Source organism: Phaethon aethereus (assembly GCF_964289735.1).
Source record: "Phaethon aethereus genome assembly, chromosome: 3".
NCBI classification, from domain to species: domain Eukaryota; kingdom Metazoa; phylum Chordata; class Aves; order Phaethontiformes; family Phaethontidae; genus Phaethon; species Phaethon aethereus.
The window spans coordinates 122,690,718-122,715,862 of NC_138576.1; the positions used below are offsets into that span (position 1 = coordinate 122,690,718).

Genomic DNA, 25,145 nt, shown 5'->3' on the forward strand with positions numbered 1-25,145 from the left:
GATAAGGTCTCCCCTCAGCCTCCTCTTCTCCAGACTAAACCACCCCAGTTCCCTCAGCCGCTCCCCATAAGACTTGTGCTCCAGACCCCTCACCAGCTTTGTTGCCCTTCTTTGGACACACTCCAGCACCTCAGCATCCTTCCTGTAGTGAGGGGCAATTTAAAAATTAATTAAATAAAATAATTTAAAATTAATCAAATTTTAAAAAATTCATTAATTGTAATCAACACAATGATGTAATAAAGGTACTTTTAAAATGGATGCACTGTTGAAGTAATTAAAGCATTTTCATAATCAAGAAGTCTGATCGGAAAGTCTTTTACATTCATTCCTCTTTCCAGTAACGGCTGCTTGTACAAGAAAGGCAAAATCAAAAGTCCATCATGAAAACATACTTAAAAAACTTGGTTCTATTCTTCAGGCCTTGGGTGTTTTTGTTTGTTTATTCACTCTCTAGGGAACAGGCACAGTAGAAGAAACGATTATTTATTAAGTATGTGTTCTCATGGCCCATATTTTTCACCACTTTAGTCTCAGCTGGTCACTGCAACTTAGCTATGCCTTTCTCAGTTTTCTTTTCTCTATGTGAAAACACGGTCACAAAGGAAATTTCCCATCATAAACAAGTCAGGTCTAGAACGGAAGGAAAAGTGTCCTTTGGATTCTATCAGCTAGAAATTCCAAAGTGCCCCACACCTGGTTACACCCAAGGAACTGCTGGTACCCGTGCGCAGCACTTGAACCATGGTTTGAGAACCTCTGTATCAGGTGTGGGACTTCAGCACCCCTTCCCCTTCCAGCAGAGTATTAACATCTATTTTTTCATCTTTAACATCTATGTGCATATTCTACATTTAGAAGAATTGATCCAAACATTCTTATGAGGCTGCACATCGAGAACTGCCCCAACACTAGCCACATCCTGACATATATTACAAGTTTGAATCTACAGTCGTATTACCATGCTAAAAAGGGAAAAAACCCTACTGCCAGCCGAGATAAACAAAGAACTATTTTTTTTTCTTGAAGGAACTTTCAACTCTACTGCCGTCCCCGTTTGAGCCACTACTTTAAAAACTCCCAGTACTGAACAGATTTGATACTTTACATAATGCATTTTGTCAAGGAAGCATCCCATGGGAGCAGGTTACTACAGAGACTCTAACACAGCCTGCCACATTTTTGCTAGTGTTTTCAATGTCCACACAACAAGAAATTGCCCATTTAAATTTATAGACCAATTTTATGCTAACTGTACTCATTACAGTCTGTGAGGAAACTAGGTAATTGGGTTGTTATACTTCTATCTTTAGAAATAAATTAGAATTACTGCTTAGTTAGAATAATTTAAAATGTCTGACTGTGCCTGTTCTAAGCATCCATTAACAAATGCTGGCTTCTACTTGACTTCCCACTGCATTAAAGAGGCCATTTCTGTACAGAAGACAAAGCAGCTAATCAACTGGAGGTTGAAAATATGCAGGGAGCAGGCATACAAGCTGCAGTGTTAAAATACATTTGTCTTACACCAAGATTCATTTGAAAATTCATCTCAAGTGTTATACTTACTAAGTCATGTTGATGTGTTTTCAAGACTGTTACTGCTAGAAAACAAATAATATTTACAGTACAGTTAAATTGAGTGAATTATTCAGCAATACTCAAAAGCAGAATCTGAAAAGATTGGTGTACAGAAGCATTTGTATGCTGCAAGTACTCAGTACTGTAACATCTAACTCTCAAAACCTTTTACAGCTAAGGGACTCTGACTTCCATGCTCAAGATCTCTAAAATTATGCAGTCTCTACGTGAGTGCTCAGAGACCTAGGAAACCTAGTAAAACAAAGCCAAGCTGTCCAGTAGAAAATACCAGAAAGGAGTGCAGAGGCAGAGTAATTTTATATTTGTGAAGATATATTAACTCTCTGCAGGGAGCTGCAGGGAAACATTTCCCTGCATTCATGAAACCTTTGGGTTTGAATGAATCTGAATTCAAGCTGAATCCAACAACTAAGTCTACTCCAAATACATCTCAGAGGCCAATAAATAATCATACTATTATCTCTTAATTCTGTATCTTTGAAATAGCTAACCTCAGAGTTATAGAAGCTATAAATTAATTTCTAACTTCTGAATAAGGGATAATTAACTTCCAGTTACCAAACAGTACCAGCCACCAGGCTGTAAAATGTCCTGAATTCCCACTCCATTCAGTGTTCAAAGTTCCACTTTCCATACAATAAAGATTCATTGAGCCAGGAGGAAAAAAAAAATTGACTGTAAACTACTACTTGGAAAGCTCACATATAAATAAAACCACAAATGTTTTCATTTGTTTGTGAAAGGTGGTAATCGAAGATCAGTCATCTATGCGTCAAAAAAGTGCTCTGTTGACTGAACAGTGCTGTGGCAGCACCACAGGTCCTCCTGAGAATGCCCTCACAGGCAAAAAATCAGGCATGGATGGCATGCTATGCAAGTGCATGTTATGTGGATACTAAGCTATGACTTGGGTTTATATTTTGAACCTGGTTACCTGTGAAGCTCATCATTAGTTTACCAACTAAATCTTGCTACAGCTGTTGCCTCAGAACAGCAATATTATTCCTGTCAAGATTGGGCATTCTGCTGTTGAGTCAGGAAAGACACTGACCAGGATCATCAACTCTGACGTAGTTCTTTATGGGGATTACATTTTTAATTACAAAAATGAAAGCAACTCTGATACTAGGAAATAACATCAGAAGTCCTGTGTCAAATGTCAGTACGTTCTGCATCAAATTAAAGCAGTGAATAATCCTAGAACTCGCATAAACTAATAGACCTTAAGAAAAAGAAACACAGAATAACTAGTAGAAAGGAAGTGGGAGACTTAACAACATCCCTGAAGTCACTTTTGGTAAGAATGGATGCACCTGCCACCTAGATACTAAAGCAGTATATACTTTGTAGAGATGATATGATGGAGGACCTAAAAAAGAGGTGCTATATACATCCACCAGTGGCTCAGTTCAGGGAGAAAACAGTGTACAGCAATTACAGTTATCATCCAAAACTTGAAATTACTACTTATTAGACCAGTTACCCATTAGATTTCCCTTATTAAATTGTCCATTTTGGATAGTATTTCCACAGAATAAGTAATTTCTTAATATCAAGGCACTTCAGCTTAGAAGTAAACAGTTTAAAATTAGAGCTTCAAACCATTTAAATTAATGCATGCACTAAGTAAAACAGTCACTTTTTTTAGGTTGGTTATTTGGCTAAAAAGGTGGTATTATATACAGCAGAAATGCATCCAATGTGTTTCTGTCTCTGTAGTTTTGTCATCCATGAAACCAGAAATTATATTTGATCAGAATATGGAAATTTTCATGATAAATACATTTATTCACAAGAGTAGTTTTATTCTTTGTTTTCTTAGAGTACTCACAAAAACTCTAGGTGCAATATTAAAAGAACAGATCAATGATCAGAAGTCACACAAAATGTGCAGATCCCAAATCCAAGTTGCACTTGTATTTGTGCAAACTACAAGGAACCCCTACAGAAAGCAGAAAAACAAATACATGAATTGGGATTCATTAGTGCAGTAAAAATGAAGCTTCCTTGTTTTATAAATTAGCATTAGAAAACTGCTATATCATGACACATTCTGGCCGATAATGAACACTTTGAGGCCAAGTAAGACTCCCCAGTATTCATCATCACTGGTCCAACATAAGGTTCCAAACAGAAACATTTTTTCTGAGAAGGTTTTTGCCTCTTTATGGATGTACCTTGTACCACAAGAACCAGCTCCAAGTCATGGGGGAAAGCCACATAACCTCCTCCTGGCAAAAAAGCCTGGACAACATCAGCTGCTAAAATAGAAATACAAGTGCAATGCATGTGAACAGACTATCCAAAACTGAGGGGGGTGTTTGGTCAGAATCTGGTGAGGGTGAAAAGGAAGACAACCATCAGCCACATTAAACAGTAACCAGGCAGTTACCAAGAGACCTTGGGGGGGGTGGAAACTGAGGTCAGCTTAAGATAAAGTATAAAAAGCACTATAACTCCTAAGAGTGAGAAGAGAGCAGCAGTCAAAACCTGGTCTGACAGTGAAAAGATGCCCTCCTGGCATCTCAAGCTCTGTTCAGGCCTGAGGGAGCACCCAAACCCACCCCCCATGCCTGCCAGTGGGCTGACAGTACAGGGTACAAGCAGCAGTGATCACTCCTGGGGTGCCCGCACGTCATCTTGTGGGGTGCTATCCCAACAGGAGTGTAGGGAACAGCACAGGTAAGCATGCAGCTACAGCATCCACATCTCCAAAGACGATGGATGTAAACAGGGTAACATGTACTCCTAAAAGGGTGGGCTCTTACACTCCACACCTCCTGTTATAGGGAGAGAGGTGACCATGTAAGCTGCAAACTTGTGGGGGATTGCTGTCAAAGGGTGTTCTGGCATCTGAAGGTGTTTACTAAGGTTTTGTAAGGGTCTAGTACAGCTATTTATCTGTTATATTGCTGCTATTAAACCTGCATGTATAGTGCAAGGACTAACAGTTAATTACAAGCTATTAATCAACAAACCACTTAAATTCTAACTTGATTTAAGCCACAAGTTGTTTTCCCCTACAACAAGCACCTGCACTCTCTTCTGTGTTTTTTACTTCACACTGATATGCAGCCATTGGCTAAAATGTTAACTGTCTCAGGTTTTTCTTTTTTTTTTTTTTTTTATTCTCTTTTCACTTTTCCTTCACCTGAGGGCACCTAAGATATTCAGGAAATCAACCAACTAGCTATACAGGTCATGTTTGCTTCAGTACTGAGACAGAGTCCAATCAAACTACTACAATAACTGTACTCTCACAAAATAACAGCTCCAAAACCTGGACTGAAACAGATCACATCTTTGAAAAGCTTATATTAAGTTCTTGGGTTAGACAATGAAAATTTGAAAGGTTTAACATATATGCTAGCTTTCTTAATGTGGCTCCTTGGACAGGATGTTGTAATGAATTTAATCTACCAGATCAGATCTTTGCATCAGGAAATTCCAATTAAACACCATATGAAAGAATGGTGTGTTTTTCCCCGCTTCAACTGACAAAGTTTAGTTCTAGCTTGTGTCTAGAAAAAAACTGAAAAAAGTATCATTCATATTTATTTCTCTAAACAGAGTAAGAAAATAGTTAAATTGAATTTTGTACAGTTTGCTTCTGAACTTCTGCTGATAACATTTTCATAAATTAGAGGTAATCAAGAATAGTTTCCCATGTTTTAACTTCATAAATTCTCACAGTCTTTTGAAAGTACAGGAGCTGCAAAATCTAATGTGTGGGCTACAAAATGTAGGGCCTCATTATCTTCCCTGCGTCCCAAGCAGACTTGCATAAAACTATACATTGACAGATCTTGTAATCAAAGACACTGACCAAGCATGCTCATTGATCTGTGACTCAGACCCTCAGGACCTTTAGAGGCTCAAAAATACTAATGCTCATTAAGTGTAAACATGCTTCTTCTAAACTTTTTTTTTTTGGGGGTTCCTAACTTGTGATTAGTCAAAATAATTATCTCCCAGAATTCTTTTTTCCATTCTCCTGTAATCAGTAGAAAAACATTCAGTATTATCCATAAAGATTTTAAAAACTAAGCTTACCGGAGACATTTATGTCACCTTAGCAACTATTTTTTAGAAGTTACTTACTCTGCAAAAAGCTGATTTTTAACATGCACTTAGAGTTTAAAATAATTTCTAGACTAGCAACTGGCAGCCACATTCTTCTTCATTACAATTTCAGAAAGCCATAAAGACTTAAATCTGAAAAAGAGAATTAAAATATAACTGAGCCTTATGTGACAAAACCATCTGTTCATAGTAAACTAACTGTTTTCAAAGCTATTCATTCAAGCGCCACACAAAGAAAGCGACTAGTGGAAATCAGAGTAACCTAGAATTCCAAGCACACTGCATTAAAAAAAATAATTGCCTTTAAAACCACATAAAAGGCAGTTATTCAAATGTAGTCAGCCAGGGAAACAAACACCTTACCTGCCAGTCGCATGCCCCATAATTCCAACCAACACTGCTCCAACGCCATATTTATTACTCCTCACTTTTACTACTCCCCAGCCCTTTTCCAAGTTAACTGAGTACCTAAACGTGTGTGCGTGCATGCGCGTGTCCCCTCCAAGTGCTAGGAAGAAAACTTCTTTTTCTCCCTGTTCAGAAACTTCAGAAACTTCACTGTTTATATATTCCATCCGTGGAATATGGAATTAAAGAACTGGAAATCCTTCCTTTTCCCCATAAATGAGTGCTTCAAACAAGCACAGTAGAAGCAGTTGTCCAATTAACATTTACCCAGCACATTCCACCTCCTCATTCCCTTCACATATCTGAGTCACAACCACCAGCTCAAGTGACTAGAAATTAACCTAATAAAGCAAAAATGCATAAAGTTACACAGCCATTTGACACACAACTTCATAGAAACATACATTTGGGTACCTGGCGAGTTTCCCCTTGAAATAAGTGAATTTTATTTAAGACAGAGATGACCTGTTGAGATGCAGTATCTTGTATTAAGTCCATCGACATATTGCAAAAAAAATGGTGGCTTTCAGAAAGAGAAGCTGCTTTTTTAGATTTAGTCTTAAGGGCTATACAGACCTATTATCAAACCGCTTACAGGCTCTCCCCCTTTTTCCAGGAGGGTTACTGTTCTTTTCTAAGGAAAACTGAAGATGCACTCATTCAGCTTGAATAATTATGGATTAGGCTTATAAGCAAAAGCAGGACAGAAGATTCCTTCCCTCCTTATCAGGATGTTTTGTACCTTCTCTGCCCATCTCTTATTCAAAGTCAAAGCCCCAAATTAGGCCCTTAAATTGTTCTTTTAGTCAGCTAAATACTGCATGAATAGTTTCTTTTTGAACAGCATTTCTGTTATTTTGAAAATGGAGTACTGGTTAAGCAGTAGCAAGTAACTTTAATATCTGTATTAGTCTTTGAATCATAATTCGATAATCCCTAACTTAACACAAAGGCTTCTGCCTACCTTGCCTATCTGGTCTGTGCCACACCATTCTGTCACACTCCACCTGCTGGATCATCTCCTCACAACAGGCCTAGAGTAGCTTGCTTTTCCACCAGTAGTGATACACCTAGATACAATGATAAAACTGATTGAATGGTACACCTGGTTATTGTATTCTTCATGCTTTTCCTTTCTACCATTCTCTATCAGTACTACCATCAAGTGCTATCTCTGGGTAGATTATTTTTTCCTAGACATCTGAGGTTAGTTGGCCATATTCATAACTAACAGCAATTTCTGGAAATGCAGTTATATACAGGAAAACTCATAGCTCCACATCACAACTAAGGAGAATAAAGTATCATTCATGCTTTTCAGTCTCTGATAGTAGAAACACAGAAAGTAATGTGCAAATGTAATTTTTAACTAATTGTTAGATAAAGTACCACCTTTAATTTTTCAAATGCTATGAGAACAGGTTAAAAAAAATGTTAAAAAATGTTATAAAATGTTAAAAAAATCCAAGAGTACCAACTCCAGAGAATGCCACTTCTAAGCTAATTAGTTAATTTGAAACACACATTTAAACTTTTAAACTGAAAGAAGGTCAATTTAGACTAGATACAAGGAAGACATTTTTCCACAGTGAGGGTGGTGAAACCCTGGCACAGGTTGCCCAGAGAGGTGGTAGATGCCCATCCCTGGCAACATTCCAGGTCAGGTTGGACGGGGCTCTGAGCAACCTGATCTAGTGAAAGATGTCCCTGCTCACTGCAGGGGCGTTGGACTAGATGACCTTTAAAGGTCCCTCCCAATCCAAACCATTCTATGTTTCTATGATCTGAGTGCTAGGTGACTCTTCTGCTTGCTGCTCCTTTCAGTAAATTAAGTCAAATCATGATACGTACATTCTGTTAAAGCTACAATGAAGCATCCAACTTTCCTTCTGGCTGAGCTCTACTATTCATGTTCAGAAACATTTCCAGCTTTGGGCGTGGAAGGAAAAGTAATCAAATTTGAGGGTTGTAGGTGAAGCATAGCAACCCGAGATATTTTTATAATACAGAACTTACTTAACCAGCTCCTTATACAGAAGTCAAACATTCAAATTTCAAAGAATAACTGACAGTAACTTTTTACCCATAATTTCCAACCCACAAAAACATAGTAATTTAGATCTGTGTATTTGCTGATATTTTCTCTTATAGGATGTCTTATAAATACACTTGCCAACAAGTACTGTCTAGCATCGTTACTGTATACCACCCTTTAGGAATAATTAAATAACACTAAAGACTTGCAAATCATACCTGGAGCAGTCTTATACTGAGACGGTGGAAAATGCATTACATTTGAGAATAGCAATTTAATCAAAAGTTGGGAGAGCATGTATTTGCTTAGAATACTGCTCAAATACTTCTCTAGAAACAAAAACTGAACATCGTTTTACATAGCTGATGGTGTAGCATAGGCAACAAAAAAACCAAAAAACCCTGCTGCGTGCAGATTGTAATTTCAGAACGTTGTCCCAAAATAGGTACAAGTGAAGACTATCTGCAATGACAAGTTTTGTAGAAGCTTCAAGACAACTTGTTTCTGGTGAAGAACTACTTTTTTCCTCTTGAAAGAAGTCCATCTATTTTTGCGAGATCTCCAAATGAAACTGTTGCAGAACCTCTCTGGGCTGGTCTTGCCTAAGAGAAAAAAAAAAGAAAAACAAAAATATAGGGCCAATTTTAAGTTAAAATATTTTGTAAAAAGCTTTTAAAGCATCAGTACTATAAAAAGTACCTTTGAAGAGAAAATAGTTCAGCTTCACATTACCTGTGATTCATGGAATTTCCAGCCAATCATGTAGTAGATCTGAAACGTGGCAGGTACTGAGCCATCGCTATTTCCGTACATTTCTGTTAGGGCAGGAAGAAAGAGGAAAAAAAGGTACACGGAACATTAGTTCTAAGAAAGACTTAGTTCTCATAACATTAGAACTAAGTATGACATATTATTCATCACAATGACTCTTGATGAAAGATTTGGGACAATAAAAATATCTCATACTGGTGCATCAACATAGTTCAAATCCTTTTATTATAGTTAAGGTTAAAAATACCTGTACGATAATGGTATTTCGTTCTATTCCAAAATATTTTTTTTTTTTTTACACAGAAGTCAGAAAATATGTTCTAAAAGTCATTTCAGGTTAACTCATCACTTCTCACTTACCTCTGTATATTGCAGCAGCTGCCAACATTGTCTCCCTGTGTAGCAGAGGTTTTCTATTCCAAGAGCAATTACTCTCCCCCATACCTAAAAATATGTTTTTGCTTTAAGAAAAAGAAGATACAGCATATACCATGAGTTAAGTGTCATGCACTAATGACAGATTTTTATTAAACCAGAATAAGTATAGAATCCTCTGAATCTCACTGTGAGAGAGAACAACATACTCAAATAATTAGGTTTCTTACATATAAGAATCCAAGCCTTTTAATGACAATGCTTTGCAATTTACAGTTTGTATTGCTAGGAATGATTTCACATTATTAATTCTTCAGCCTCAGTCTCCAAATATTTAGGTTTTCTAGTATAATTTATTTTAAGCACGAGTACCCAGTGTTTATTCAGACACACCATTCATATCTGTTTTTTTTAACAGATAAGCATCAAAATTACTATCCCAAGAGATTTTTAATAAGAAATAACCACAGTTCTAATCTCTTTAATCACTTACTGCATCTGAAGGTTTCTGCAGAGAATTGAAGTTTTATTGTCATTAAGGAATTACTGTAAACAACAGCAGCTGATCTAGAGTAAGAAGATGCCCTGAACTGCTCTGTAAGTAATAACTGACTGTATATGAATGACTACTTCACAATCCATGACAAATGCAATCAGAATACTAACTCAATTGTTATGCATCTCAATTGTTTTCTGCATTCCTCAGCAGACTCCAATCTGAGGGCCTATTTATCCTCATTCCCAAGCAGCCTCCTGAGTGTCTGGATAATTAGGGAGGCTCACAGGAAAAGTTAGTATGTGGGATATATGTTTCTGTCTCCCTTTCAGGGCTTTTCAGTAGCTTACACTGAACAGGCTCACAAAGAATGAGAACACTAGGTTAAGCAGACTATTCATTGCAGATGAAGTAGCAATTCTTTGATTTCTGCTGCTTCCCAACACAAATCTGCTGACAGGCATAATCTCCTGACTCACTAGAGATCAGAAAAGAAGTCATGCTTTCACTGTTAAAATAAGGTATACTTATTATTTATGTATATTTTTTTCAAAGAAGAAATTTTTTCCCATGAAGGTGGTGAAACACTGGCACAGGTTGCCCAGAGAGATGGTGGATGCCCCAACCCTGGAAGCATTCCAGGTCAGGTTGGACGGGGCTCTGAGCAACCTGATCTAGTTGAAGATGTCCCTGCTCACTTGCAGGGGGGTTGGACTAGATGACCCTCAAAGGTCCCTTCCAACCCAAACTATTCTATGATTCGGAGTTAAGAAACACACAGTGAAACTCTTCTGTGTCTGCGTCACTGATACACAAAACATTCACGTTTCCACAAAGTATATACTTGCCTTGCAAGTCTTCCATAACCTCAAACAACCCTGGGTAGTTGACCTGAATTTCATCAGTATCCTAGAAGAATTGAGAAGCTTACTTTTAGATCATATCAAGCTAAAACGCTAACATTATGCTAGACTTCAGAGCTGCTAATGAACTATTCATCTTCCACTTCTGTTCAAACTGCATATTTCTCAGAAGAATATACTGTCTTAACATTTCTAAAGAGTTTTGTTTAGTAGCTCAAATGCAATAAAAATTTACTTGAAGTGCCATTATTTTCTTCTTGGTTTTACAAGAAACAGCACAAGTGTCTAAAGTTTTTTCAAGGAGGTCTAACATTCTCTGACATTTCTCCAAGAAGACCATCCGAATTCTACTAGGCCACTAGCCAAAGATACACTTCAGTTGGTTTCATGTAGCGATAGGACAAGGGGTAATGGCTTTAAACTGAAAGAGGGTAGATTGAGGTTAGACATAAGGAAGAAATTCTTCACTATGAGGGTGGTGAACCACTGGAACAGGTTGCCCAGAGAAGCTGGCGATGATCCATCCATGAACACATCCCTGGAAGGGTTCAAGGCCAGGTCTGATGGGGCTTTGAGCAACCTGGTCTAGTGGAAGGTGTCCCTGCCCATGGCAGGGGGGTTGGAACTAGATCATCTCTAAGGTCCCTTCCAACCCAAACTCCTCTATGATTCTATTAATCACAGTGAAGCCAGGAACAGAGGCAGTCCAGGCTATTTCAGAAACTTATTCAGCAAGCTATATGACACGTAGAGGGAAGAAGTACATTACCAATACATCCGTAAATAGTATTTTATATATACCAATAGCTTTCATGTTCTGGATTGTTCTGTCTGATTGTTCACTTATTTATAATTACCACAGTCAGGGTGTTAAAGCCAGCTCTCGACAGCAGATGTCCCAAATCAGAGACAGCAGTGAATGGTGACACGTGAGGAGAAAATCCCCCTTCCCTCTCCAGTTCTGCTAGCTGCAAAGAGCAGCGAAGCTCATACAGAGTGTCTCCCCCAAACATTGCACCAATGAACACTCCATCTGGCTTAAGAACTTGATGAATCTACAACACAGGAAAAAAAAAAATGTTTTTTGTTATTAAGTCTATTTAACTAAGTGGTTCTTTGGACTTTTCGTTTTTTTTTAAATGAACTTAAAAGCAATCATTATGATAGTTGTAACAAATTTTTAATATTGACTGTATTCCACACGGCAAGCTGTGCCAAAGCTTTTGGTAACACTGCAAAATAAGTAATCTGTCTGAAAAGAGCCTGTTTGTTCTTAAGAAAGAAAGAGTGAATTCCCAGAAATAACGCTTACACCCAGGAAACAAAAAATGCACTGCGGAAATCTAGGGAAAAACTATTTTCAATGGGATACTCCTAAAATAACATCCTCAATTAATTAACTCCTGAAAGTAAGGTAGATTAATATAGCTTCTGATTACTTTTACTTTTTCAAATGAGGACAGAAAAAACACTTTTTAATGGCTTAAGAGAAATGGAGGCCTTAGTTTCTAGTAGTTATCTTTGCACTTCTGAACACACAATAGAGTAATGCGATTCTTACTATGTCTACCCCTACTGATTTTTAACTATCCAGAATAGCAATATCATGACTCAAACACCAAGGCTGACAAGCTGCTTTCTCGTCTAGTAAGTCCTAGCCCCCTTCCTACTGAAGCCAAGAAGTTAATGTTGTCTTTTTTCCTTAAGAATTGGCAATGATCCCTGCTTTTGATATCCACAAGAGCCGTATTACATACATCAGGCTAACAAGAGATCAAAAGCTTCAAACAGTTTACCTTACTGATTTGAAACAAAAGTCTTTTAAACTGGTTTTTAATTAAGTATTAATTAAGCTACCTTTTCTATGCTAATAAAGACGACTTTAATTGACAAGTATGAAATTTAAGCAGTTGAAAGCAGTTTCCATTAAAGCCAGTGGTCCCAAACTAGGAAATGAGCATTCACAATGAAAGCTCACGAAGAACCCCATTTCCCTCCCATTTGTGGGGCATTATAACGTGTCAGTTATTTTTACCGTGGAGGTAAAAAACACTTGACACTCCACAGAACACTTAAATTCCAGAAAAACTATGAATTTCTTTTCAAGTCTTTTTTTTTTTTTTTAAATAAGTACTGAAGGTATCCCAAGTCCTATTCTTATTATTTCCATAACAGCAGGGTACTCCTATTCATACCAACTGGTGACAGAATAGCACTGTAATGACTGACCAATTTGAAATAAATTAAAAAGCAGCAAACTGGTTAAAATAGTTCTTGCTCCCAAGTTAGCTGATTGGAAAAAAGTTTTCACCTGCAGGAAGGAGCTGAAATAATCAAACCAGATTTTTTCAGTAACAGTTTCAGTTTTCTGTCCTCAACAAATATTTGCTTTATTTAAAAATCAAAAAGCCTTTATCTGGTTAAAGATTTATTTCAAAATAAATAGCTGAGACATAAAAATAACACAAGTTCCATAAAGCAGTTCTAGAGAAGTTAGATTTAGAAAACTTTTGTACTGCAAGTAGTAAGAGCTAACACACGATAAAAATCAACAAGCATTGCCCCAGTTTACATTAGTTACCATGACCTCAGCTGTCAAGACTATAAAGTATTATGCAAACATGTAGTTCCACAGTTTAGTCGAAACTCATTTGAGACGGTAAATTTGGAGAAATATGAACTGATGCGCCTCTAACTGCAAAAAATACTGGAAAAAAAAATTTGTGTGCAACATGAACTATTTCTGTGCCTCTTATGTAAAGAGGACCTGGAAATACAGAGCGTCCTGAATGCGAGGAATGGCAAGTGTTATTTTTAGTATTAAAGAACACATTTCTTACCTCTCTAAAAGCTCTAGGAAGGTCATTCACCCAATGTAAGCTGAAATAACAGAAGTGTGCATTTTATAATTGCATATTAAATAAAATTTAGAGAATGCAAATAATTGTTACATTAGCTAAGTATGTTTCAGAAGCCAAAGCAACAAATTAGTTTCTCAAGCTGCAAAGTTCTGAAATCCCTGCCTAAAAGTGGTACTGAACAAAAACTAGTTTGTACAAATGGAATTGACATTTTCTTTTTTTGGGTTTTGGGTGTTTTTTGAAACTGAGAAGAATCAAGTCCTGCAAAGTAGTTAGTCAAAATGCAGGATAGGGAAAAGTTACATGTGTCCTGAAGGAAAACAAACAAAAAAATAAGAACCATCAGAACAGCAGTTTTCCCCAATGTATACTAAATAAGCAAGTACATTCGATACAGCATGGCTTATTGCTGTTCAATGGACTATTTATCTTTCTTGGTTTTTTTTTTCTCCTTAAAGTTACTTTCAAATAACATTATTTAACATCTTTAACCAAAAAATAAAATGTAGATAAGTGATTAATGCATACCTTAAGCTGCTAACAACAAGATCAAATGTGTCTTCTTTGAAAGGAAGGAATTCCTCATCAGCTACAACACTGACCGTAGGGATTTCAGATTCTACAGCATTTTTCTAATGTTGGGTTAGAAGAAAAACAACATCAGAAACCCACTTTGCTTTCCTGTATTATGGAATTGAAGCACATTAGCATTCAGAAGGCTACTTACTAAAGCATTCTCTGCAATATCAACTTGAATAAATTTTTCAACAGTTTCCTGAAATAAAAATTTATAAGTCTATCAAATATTTAGATTGTTTTATAAGTTGACATTAGTAATTTTTGGAACACTTACACATATTTATAGTAAGTTGGAGGCAATGTCCTTAACACTTGACAAAGCTTAACAAAACTTAACATAAGGCAGAAAGCATTTTTCCCCCCAATATAATACTTAGTAATTTCTCCCAGGGAGAATAGCTGAGGTAAAAGTAGTAACAAAAACCACATTTTGCATTTTTAGGTCTAAGTTCAGTCACATATAAAGCAACAGCCGATGAAATACCTTGAATGGCTCGGTTCACGACGGGTGAACTGTTCACCGTTTATAACTCTCCATAATAATAATACTTCTCTTTAACAACTAAGTGCATCCAGCAAAGTTCGATCAAAAAACATGCCTATCCTTACTCAAGACTACAGGTTAACGGCACACAACTGATAGCTTCCCTCGCACTACTGTCTGTCTAGTCTTCAGTCACTACAACAGAGTAACAGCCTGCACAAGACACGTCTTTGGACTACAGCTACAGATGGGGGGGGAAGGGGAAAAAAAAAAAAAGATTTACCTCATCAAGATTCAGAGGATTGTTTTAAGTTATAACAGAGCCCTATTTGAAAATAGAGGGATAAATACGTACTTATTTTAAACACTTTTAAAGCATGAAAAGCCAGTACCTTGGTTAAATGTTGAGCTATGTAACCTCTTCCAGAGCCAACATCCAAAGCAAGAGGAAATGTTCTAAAGGATAAGTTTGGCAACATAAAACATAATCAAGACTTGAAACTATTTCACGTTTCAGACTCCGTTAAGTTTTGTCTGCTCACTTCCAGACGCCGTTTCGCACTGAGCGCGCCAAGCACCGCCACGAGACAGCCGCTCACATGCCGGCCTTTCTGCCCGGGGGTCGGGGCCCCCGGCCGTGACCCTGCGGCTGCGGGGGGGCCGGCGGGACACCGAGCGCTGTCCCGCTTCCCCCGGCGGCCAGGCTTACCTGGTGATGTCGAACACCCTGTCCGCGACCCTGCCGCCGACCTAGGGGGAAAGCCCGCCGGTCAGCGCCCTGGGGCATCGCCCACGCCCCACAGGAGCTTCCACCCTCCACCTCCACCCCTTCTCACCCCCCCGTCGCCTCCGCACCTCGCTGCCGCCTCCCCCAGCTTGCCGCCGGCCGCCGCCCCCACCTCCTCCCGCAGGTAGTCGCACTTGGCGGGCTCGGCCTGCAGCGCCGCCCAGTTCTTCTGCTTCCGCTTCAGCCGCCGGTCAAAGGGACTCAGCGCGCCCGAGCCCGACGAAGCGCCGGCGGAAGGTGAAGCGGCGGCCGCGGCTCGTCCTGACAGCGCCGAGAACCGGCGGCCGCCATTGCCCCAGCCCACCCGCAGGAGGAGGCGGTCGGACCCCCACAGAGCTCGCGCCCCGATGCCCGCGGCGCCCATGATCTCGGGCGCGCGTCCGGCGCATGCGCGGGAAGAAGCGGCCCTCCTCGTCTCCCTCTCCTCCGCACATAACGCCCTGCCACGCCCGCCACCAGCCTTCCGCCGGTCGCGCCGTGTGATTGGTTGAGAGCTGTTTGGTCCTGCCGCGGCCGCCATAGCGCCGCCGGAAGTGGCGGCGGCGGCGCGAGGTGGATTGTGGTTGTGGGCCTCCGCGTGAGGGAGCGCAGCCGGCGGTGAGACGGTGGCGGCGGCCGTACAGCGGTCTTGTGGGCTTGGGCCGGCCCGTCCGTGGGGCCTCGTCTGTTGGTGGGGTCGGGGAAGGAGCGGGGTGCCGCAGCCGGCTCGGCGCAGGGTAGCGGGCGCCTCGGGGGAGGCTCTGGTGCTGCCGTGCTGCTGCTGGGCCGCGCCGAGACCGGCGGAGCTACCGGTGGCACTGGCCTGAGCTCGCCTCAACGCTCGCGCTCTTGCTGCCTTCGTTCCGAAGTGGTGCTTTGCAATGTGAACTACCCTAGTCCTATGGGAAGTACGAGTCTGAGCTTTGGCTGATAGTGAAGCTGTTTGAGGCCGTGTCCGGCATTGACAGGGAGTCACTTTAAGTCTGTATTTGCAGCCAGTATGGTCTTTTTTAGCAGCGTATCCATTATCTGGGGAAACTAAGATTTGTGGACAAGTCTGCGGTAGTTACAGGATTATTTGTGACTCTTTTAAATCACCATATGTGCTTTTGGCAAGAACTTTTTAGGTATAGGTCAGAAATCTAACTTTGCTTAAATCTTTAATTTTTTTCAATTATGTATTTAAATATGTTAGTCAAGTTTTTTTAATTAGAAGGCAGTTTGTTCTTTTTTTCATATTGTAGATGTCCAAGTCTTCAACAGCATCAAAAATGTCATCTCAAGAGGAATTACTGAGCGATGGGCGGTTTAGCTGCATTACTAGGGATCCCAGATTTTGGGAGATGCCAGAAAAAGAACGTAAAGTCAAGATTGACAAACGATTCCGAGCTATGTTTCATGACAAGAAGTTTAAGCTGAAATATACAGTGGATAAAAGAGGTCGCCCTGTTAACTATACTTCTACAGAGAACCTCAGGAAGTTTTATGCCTTGTCAGAATCTGACTCTGATCTTTCAGAAAATGAGAGTAAAGAATATACTGAAAAGAAAAAAAATAAAAAAAAAGCTAAACCTAAAGGGGAAGCAGATTCTGCAAAGCTACCTGCTGATGGTCTCCCTATGGAGGAGAGCAAAAGAAACAGACAAGAGGTGGACCAAACATGTGAAGTGATGACAAAACTAGATGGCCTTAAAAATGAAGGACAAAAAATATTCCATTTGGAAGAGGACTCTAAGAAGACTGCGGCAGAAATTGATCGCTCTCAGGGAAACAAGGGCATTTTACCCAAAGGGGAAAACAGAGAGAGAGGTGCATCAGGAGGAAGGTCAATTTCACTTCAAAACAAGCAAAAGTCGTCACAGCCAAGGGGTACTAAATCAGTTAAAGCTCCCAGGAGGGACAGTTCCCTAGGAGGAAAAATAAAAGAGTCAGGTTAGTTCAAATAATATAGCGAAATTCTAGTTGTTTACTTGGATGTTGTTGCTTTTGTTTTAGCCATGGTAAATCTTTCTTTTGCAAGACCAGTCATAAAATAGCTGACTGACTCGGATTCAGTGTTGCTGAGGAATCAGAGTTGGTCAGCTCTTTACAGAACCAGTGCTGATTCCTCAGTAAGATTGTGAACATTCATGTCTTTTTAACTGCTGGAGCTGAAATTGTTGCTTACTTTTCTAAGTAAAACATCTAGTAGTATATACACTGCTGTATTTATCAAACTGAATAGCGGATATAGCAGATACCATGAATGCTTCTGCGTATCAATGCTTGTTGACTGAAAGTGTAAGGATGGCAGCAGCATCAAGCCGTTAATGTAAGAGGGCATTAGGGAGATCAGGTGGCTTAAAGAAAAACTTTCTTCATATTGCTTGTGCATGCATATCGTACATTATTGAAATCTAATTTCTACCTGTTGATTCTATACATATACAGCGAATGACAAGGTAACATTTTCTCAATTTGAGGTTGATCATACAATTGTGGGCCTAAAGAGCAATAAATTAGACAAGTTGAAGAGCAAGTTGAAGTTGTATGCACTTCCCTGATATAATTTGTTCCTGCGTTGTTATATATTTCAGGGATTCTCTAAATCTGTATGAAGAAAACTTGAGGGTTTTTTTCTCTTTGTAAAGAGTCATATATAATTACAACATAAAAATAGATATCTAATGTTTATCTTTCAGTGACTGTATGTACAGACACCTGTGATCAACGTGACATAAGGAAAAGCCAATTAGAGGAAGAAATTTCTGCAAGCGAAGATTTTGAGTGTGCAGAATCAGAAGAAGAGAAGGCAGAAGATGATGGGGAAACGAGCGAGGAACAGGAGCCAGATGGGGAAACAGGTGAAGACAACAGTGATTCAGAAGATGATGAAGAAAGTGACAGTGGGCCTGATCTAGCTAGAGGCATAGGGAACATTGAAACGAGCTCAGAGGATGACGAGGATTTAAATGAAGTATTTCCAAAGGAGCCAGAGATAGAGCATTCATGGCGTGAGCTAGATAAAGACGCCCCTCGTGGAGATGAGGTAATGATACTTCTGCTTGTGGAAAAGTTGCTACATGACAAACTCAGAAATGTACACTGTTACGAGTTCGTTACAGACCTTCATCTATGAAACAGTTTGTGAAGGTATTTTTCATAAAGGTTTTTCAGCCTTTTAGTTACAGAATGCAAGTTATAATGAAATTGGTTGAGAATGAGAGACTTGCACTTCTCACTGGTCTCTCCCTTTCTCTCTAAGCAGAGGCTGTAGATAGATAAGCTAGCTATAAGTGAAAGATCAAACAGAATTGAGCTTTTTAGAAATTCTAGAATTGAGAAATTTCTGCTTTTGTTCACTACCAGTATTTTTTAGCTTTTTTAAATTTAGTGTTTTAACTTGCACTTTAAAAGATGAAGCAATCATTAGACAGTGAAGTAGGACTTCAAAACTGAACACAATTAGCATATAAGAAATGGCAGTACTCTAGTGCTTGTTGCAATCTTGTGATACTAGTTGCTATTGTGACTTAACCATATGGCAATAACAAAATCCTAAGTGCCAGTGTTGTAACTGCAGTCCTAGATCCTGTGGTGCACTCCATTCTGCGGGGCTTTGCTATTTATGACTTTTTTTATCTGCTCTGGTGACTGCTGCTTCTGCCCTTTGCTAGTTTGTGATACAAAGTCTTGAGGAAAATGCTGCTTTTATTTTTCAGCAGAGTTTGTTGGTGATTTTGGGTTTTACCAGGGATAGTTGCTAGAAAATTGTGTATTCCATGGGGAATACACAAGTCAGGAATTAAATCTATGAACTTTATGTCCTTTTTTCTTTTTTTTCCTCTCTGTTTAGATTACAAGTAGATTGGCAGTTTGTAATATGGATTGGGATAGGTTGAAGGCTAAGGATTTGCTTGCTCTCTTTAATTCTTTCACGCCCAAAGGAGGAACGGTATTTTCTGTTAAGGTAAGACCTGATTTCTAAAAGGAGTAGTGGCTTTTACTGTAATTAAAAAAAAACCCAAACCCCAACCTACAAAATAAGAAGAAATTAAGAGATTTCTCTAGAAGAACCAAAAGAGAGATTCACGTGACAAAAGAGAAACTGTGTTGCAGTTTCACTTGCTGTGTTGGAAATGCTTTTCAGCGATGGGCATGTATGTGGTGGAGTTCGATCCCAAAGCTGGCATCTAACTTCTTACTTCTCATTTTTATGAGGTTGGCTCTAAGTTCTAGTAGGGAGAGAATACATTTTCTTGGCTAGTTTAATTTTCAGTGGTCTTTATGGTGGATAACCCTTAAACCTGGCTATTTCTAAATGCTTTCCAACCCCTTTTATCATTGCACAATGCTTCTTGTTTTTCACACTTCTGAGTTAATTAATAAACTGGTTAAATTCCTATCAGTTAAGTTATATTTTTCCATTTTTCGTGTCTGCCTCCAGTTTTCTGAGAAATATTAGTCAAATACCGCTTTCTGAAAAGCGCCAAAGTGAAATGAACCGTCAGGGTTCTTTTTGTTCTTCATCTCTCCCAAAATATTCTCATTCCTAACAAGCAGTTTGTTTATTCCACTGTCTTTTCTATAAATTAAGGTTAAGAGGGTATTAACGTTTATGGCACTGATCCCCTTATTGATTTTACAAAGATAAAGCCTAAAAGGCTTGGTGAGTTATTTTTTCTTAGTTGGTGTACATTATGCTGCTACCATTAAAAATTTACTTTTATGTTGTTGTATTTGTAGATTTATCCTTCGGAATTTGGAAAAGAGAGACTGAAAGAGGAAGAACAAAAAGGACCTGTGGAACTATTTGATATTCCAGAGAATACCACAGAGAATGACGGGTATTAACTTTCTCTTCAGATGAGAAATATAATATGTCTAATACTTTTCAGTGAAAATCCTGGTCAACTCTTGTTTCCAAAATTTCATATGTTGACGTCTCCTGTGGACACCTTAATTTTATAGTTTTTTCAAGGGATATTTTACAACTGACTGGCTCATTGTCAATGCATTGAATAAATGCATTATAATGAAGCTTGAGACAATTTGCTTGTTGATAATTGGGTTCAAAATTTTTATTATGTAGCTCATTGGAATAATAAATGGAACCAATGTGTGGAGAGCTTAACATAGCATTTCTCCTCTATGAATTGCTGTTTATGCAGTAAACTCCCTTTGTTGCTTACTGTCAACATTTTTATCTGCGTAACCAACAGGGACCATAACGTAGGCCAAGAATTCCCAGATAGAGTTTTCTTGAATGCCACCAGCAGCCGCCCTGGCTTACTAGGCTGAGCTCCTTAGGCCTACCATTGTCCAGGCATCTTCAAGCATGTGTCTCTCTTTCCCCCCCCCCCCCCGCCCCGTTCTGCTTGAAAGTCTTGTCTGTATGGAACTTGAGAGGTTTTGCTTTTATTTTTTTCCAGAATTTCCAGATGTTTGGCAGCCTGGCTGGGGCCACTTTTGTGTAATACATCTCACTGGACTGCCCTACATTTGGAAAATCTGGATGCTTCTAAAATAAGTGCAGATCCCTTTGAAGAAAGTCTCTAATGCATCAGGGAATTGTATGTTGAACTCGCAGTGCGTGCTGAAATCAGCTTCACTGTGTGCATCAAGGTGCATCCTGAAGTGTTGGATTTACTACTCAGTAAATTTACTACTCAGGGCTCTAGAAATTCTGCAATACAACAAACAGAAATGCAGATATCCCACCGAGAGCTCAGTGATACCTGTGTATGTACCCTTTAAATTCACGGAACAGGACCTCAGCCCTGTGATCTCTCTCCTGCATCCTTCCACCAATTCATCCACTTCTCAATCTCTTTTCTTCTTTTCTTTTTCTCTTGCTGTCATCTTCTATGACACCACCACCGCCTGCACTACCCAAGTTAGGATCCCGGTGCCTTTCCTCATGCCTACCGCTTCCTTACTCATCACTCCTACACTGCCTTTCTCTAGCGTGAGGATCTGTCCCTAGAGTATCCCAGTTTCTCCTACGTTCTTAACATGTACCCTGACTTACATATGAACATCCTTTTCATCAACCTTGTTAAGAGCCAGGATAGTTGCAAACAACTTGATAGGAACTATTAAATGCTATTTTCTGTGGCCTGCAGAGATGCTACTCTATGCCCTGCACAGAGACTCTAAACTTACAATGCCTGTGGGAAGCAGTGCCAGCTACAGAAACTGTATGCTTAATAAAACTGTGTGAATTAGTCTTTCTACTTGAGTAAAATGGAAGACATACTGGTGGAACTTCATGCTGTTTAACATCTAATCTTATTATAAGATTAGGAGAATGTTTGAATGGTACACATTTTTAATGAGTTGAATTAAAATATTTTGCCAGTGAAAAGCTGTTAAAGCCAGCTAACTTGATGGTGGTGTTTTCTACTTTTGCAGGCTTTATAGGGAAAAACTGCGGGAATATCAATTTAAGCGACTGAAATACTTCTATGCAGTTGTAGAATGTGATTCTCCTGAAACGGCAAATAAAATTTATGAGGAGTGCGATGGACTGGAATTTGAAAGTAGCTGTTCTTTCATAGACCTGAGGTAACTCCAGTGATGGCTTTATTATATGTTGGGCCAGGGAGGGGAGGGAGAATTAAAGCCAATTTACAATAATTTGGAGTAAACTATATTGTCTTTATTGTATAGCCAAAATGAGACAGGAGATTTATTTAAATAAATTGGGCAACCAGTGAGTTGTTAGGTTTCCCTGTGATTCTTTTTTTCTTCTTTCTGAGCGGTTTTACTGGATTATGAAAAGTTTGAGAGGATCTCTGCATAGAGAAGTTGTTCTCAGAAATGTCTGGTAAAATGTTCTTGTTGGGTCTTCAACCTTTTGGTACAATTAAAGGAAGTGGTAGGATTTAGAAAACAAAACAACATAGTGCTGCTCTTCCCATCTCCCCCCAGGGATCCAGAAGTGGCTCTTTTGCAGGATTGCTTACCACAGGGCAAGAATATTGCTGCCGTTGTCATGAAACTGCAATAGATTACGATGCTAGCCCTATGAATGAGCTGGAAGCTCTAATATTTCAAAAGTCACGTTTGGGAAAGAAAGAATTTTCAATTATAATTGTGCTTTATTGTTAGTATTTCTTTTTGTTAGAAAAAAGCCTTCTAGGCTGAGCAGAAGAGAAGTTGCTAAATCATAAATTTTGACAGAAGCTGGCTTTGTCTGCTGGGGCCTGTGTTATGGGCACTCTTGGAAGTCAGTGAAAGATAAGTTCTTTGATTTGAATTATTTTCCAGGGGAGCTTAATGCATTTGCTTTGAACCATTCTGGAGAAGATGATCTCTGCCAAATGAACATGCAACTCTTCACGCTTTTAAATGTAGAAAGATAACGTTTTACAACAGTTGTTTAAAATTCTCCAATGCTTCTTCTGATTTTCTGCTTTGTTATATTTTAAGGTTGAATAGTATTAATCATATTATATTTGCAATGTTTTTAAAAAAAAAAAAAAGCCCAAGTTTTTTTCTCATGTAGTGCACAAAGGGGTTTTTAAATCTATCTTACTGTGTTGCACATGACTTCAGTCTGTTAAACATTTTTCCCCCACTAATCGTAATGTTAAAGATGGTACCAGGCTTTCCTAAATTGTTTTGAATTTTTTTATTTATCTGTTTCCAAATTCGATTTTATTCACTCTTTCTTCTGAATTTTTAATGTTAAACTTTCCAAAAAGATGATTCTTAAACAAACAAAACACCCCTGATCCTGCCAATACCAGACTGAAATTTGTTTAGTTTACTTCCCCAACAAAGTGGGTTTATACATTGAAAACCTGTTGAATAGCTGCAGAAGCCAGGCAGTTAATCTTTCATGTGTGGAGTACTTCTCCATTTCTTTTGTGTCCTTTTCAGGCTTATCAACTTTTTCTGTTAGCAAATTCTTCTGTGCTGATGTACCATACTCATGAAAAGCTGAGAGTGTTTATATGATGATTTTGCAGTGTATTTGAATAACAACATGTTTTATTTGCCTTTAAGATTTATTCCAGACAACGTTACATTTGATGATAAGCCAAAAGATGTAGCCTCAGAAGTGAACATAGCTGTATATAAGCCAAAGTACTTCACATCTGCTGCTATGGGAACATCAAAGGTATCTTTACAATGTTTTTGTAATGTTTTTCTAATTTGTTTAGTTTTATTATCAGCTTATAAATTATGTAAGTAGTGGGGAAAAGATTCCTGATTATCTTCACTATTTCAAAATAAAGACATCAAATGTATTAAAAGATGTAAGCACGTTACAGAGCCACAAGTTGCAACCCCATAAATCAGCTCAAGTTTTGGATTTTAAAAGAGATTTGGCTTCTCTGTTACAAATTAAATACTACATTTTGACCTCATTATACCTCTGTTACAAGTTGCACATGGAATTACTTTGTTGTTCACCGTTAAATCTTTTAATTTGCCTAAAATGGGTATTTGTGTGTAGCTCAACAAGAGCCTTTTTGGTGGTAGTGCCAGGCTTAAACAGTTGCTTCCCCTCCTTGTAGTTATTCATCCCTTCCCTGTCTTATGTGACAGCCAGAACTTTCATCTGGCCATGAAGTGAACCGGATTGCAGAAGTGATTAGTTGAGAAATAAGTAATTTGTGCTGGATCATTTTTCAGTCAGATCTGTTTCATCTTCCAGTTGAGGGTGCAGTTGTGCAAACACTTTTATTGTCCCCATTGCAATCCATGCGTGATTCCAGGAATGAGTTCCTGCTGGAAGAGGAAAGGGGAGGAGTTGATGGCTGCTTCAACACCTCTGTTTGCTGCCATAAAAGAAATTGGGCTTACAGAGATTTCATGTTGTGTGACCTGCTGTTACAGAACACCTCATTGCATAAGGGCACTTCATTCTTTCAAGTAGTTAAAACTTCTTGAAACTCATTGTAGAAAAAATTTCAAAAAGTTGTAATTAAATTTATTTTAGTGAATGGTTATTACAGTTAATTGTTGTAGAGAACATCAGTACCAAGTTTGCATTGCTTCTTAAATGGAAGGTATCAAATAATTTTCCCTAAAATGGCAGAGTGACAATTTTTAATTTCAGTCTTTCAGCTTCTGCAAATGGCATTCTTATTTTTAAGGTAGATATCACATGGGATGAGACAGATCATGAACGAGTAATGTCTCTTAGCAGAACTTTTAAAAAAGAGGAACTTCTTGACATGGATTTTCAAGCTTATTTGGCTTCATCTAGTGAAGAAGAGGAAGAACAGCAGCAAGGTACTTAAGTTAATAAACGTTGTCCACAAGTCATTAGCTGTGGTCTTTCGAACACTAGTTATTTAGATATGTGAATTCCGTATTTTTAGAAAATGCTTTGAATGTCGTCTTTTACAGGGACAATGTTATGCTCATTGTGTAAAAGCTCTGGTCAGGTTCTACTAGGAAATAACCTACATTTCCTCCAGAGCTACACAGCTCCAGAAGCGGCGTATACTTATTTCTTGTGTGTGTCACCTAAAGGTGGAGGGAAGTTAGTGGTGAGCACGTTGGTATTTTTTGTTTGCTCTTTTCAATTAGGAAGTAAATGGACTGATGACAGAACATTGACAGATTGACACATGCCAAAAATTTTTTTGAAAAGATTCTTCAGTTCGGGATGTTAACATGCAAGAGTTCTTGAAATTTACTGGAACTTGACATTCCTTTTTTCTTTATTTCTTTTTTTGTTCGTTTGAGTTAAATACACTTTTCCAGTGTTCTTTATACATGGTAAGAAAACACGTGCAAGTTTTTAAAATGGTATCTCTAAAGCCACAGTTCAGATTCATTATGCAAATGTGATTCTGATTCTCCAAAAATGTAATTTTACTA

At 38.7% G+C, this 25,145-nt stretch overlaps 2 protein-coding genes across 2 annotated transcripts in view; one reads left to right on the forward strand and one right to left on the reverse strand.

Annotated features, from left to right (window-relative positions):
• Positions 1–8,463: 8,463 nt before the first annotated feature.
• On the reverse strand, positions 8,464–15,827 carry NDUFAF5 (NADH:ubiquinone oxidoreductase complex assembly factor 5). The gene is made up of 11 exons (XM_081998307.1): positions 15,457–15,827; positions 15,267–15,307; positions 14,950–15,013; positions 14,222–14,269; positions 14,023–14,126; positions 13,474–13,513; positions 11,491–11,688; positions 10,619–10,679; positions 9,260–9,343; positions 8,861–8,943; positions 8,464–8,730 (listed from the first exon to the last, which is right to left on the reverse strand). Exons 1-11 carry the CDS (start codon positions 15,706–15,708, stop codon positions 8,644–8,646), a joined length of 1,062 nt encoding a protein of 353 aa, XP_081854433.1. The 5' UTR covers positions 15,709–15,827; the 3' UTR covers positions 8,464–8,643.
• Positions 15,828–16,378: 551 nt separating this feature from the next.
• Positions 16,379–25,145, forward strand: part of ESF1 (ESF1 nucleolar pre-rRNA processing protein homolog) — a gene marked incomplete at its 3' end in the record, with an annotated part of 31,970 nt that continues 23,203 nt past the window's right edge. Inside the window, exons 1-7 of the mRNA XM_081997589.1 lie at positions 16,379–17,255; positions 18,005–18,351; positions 19,159–19,272; positions 20,049–20,149; positions 21,717–21,869; positions 23,316–23,430; positions 24,413–24,551. Of these exons, the coding sequence (XP_081853715.1) occupies positions 16,568–17,255; positions 18,005–18,351; positions 19,159–19,272; positions 20,049–20,149; positions 21,717–21,869; positions 23,316–23,430; positions 24,413–24,551 (1,657 nt within the window). The 5' untranslated portion in view covers positions 16,379–16,567. The remainder of the gene's footprint in view (positions 17,256–18,004; positions 18,352–19,158; positions 19,273–20,048; positions 20,150–21,716; positions 21,870–23,315; positions 23,431–24,412; positions 24,552–25,145) is intronic.

Bases quoted from the DNA above. Each gene is read 5' to 3' on its own strand.
- NDUFAF5 (XM_081998307.1), bottom strand. From the start codon at position 15,708: ATGGGCGCCGCGGGCATCGGGGCGCGAGCTCTGTGGGGGTCCGACCGC. The intron at 11,689-13,473 runs GTAAGAAATGTG...CCTGTGTTGTAG, and splicing joins TTCCTAGAGCTTTTAGAGAG to ATTCATCAAGTTCTTAAGCC. The intron at 8,944-9,259 runs GTAAGTGAGAAG...CTGCCCTAACAG, and splicing joins AGCTGCTGCAATATACAGAG to AAATGTACGGAAATAGCGAT.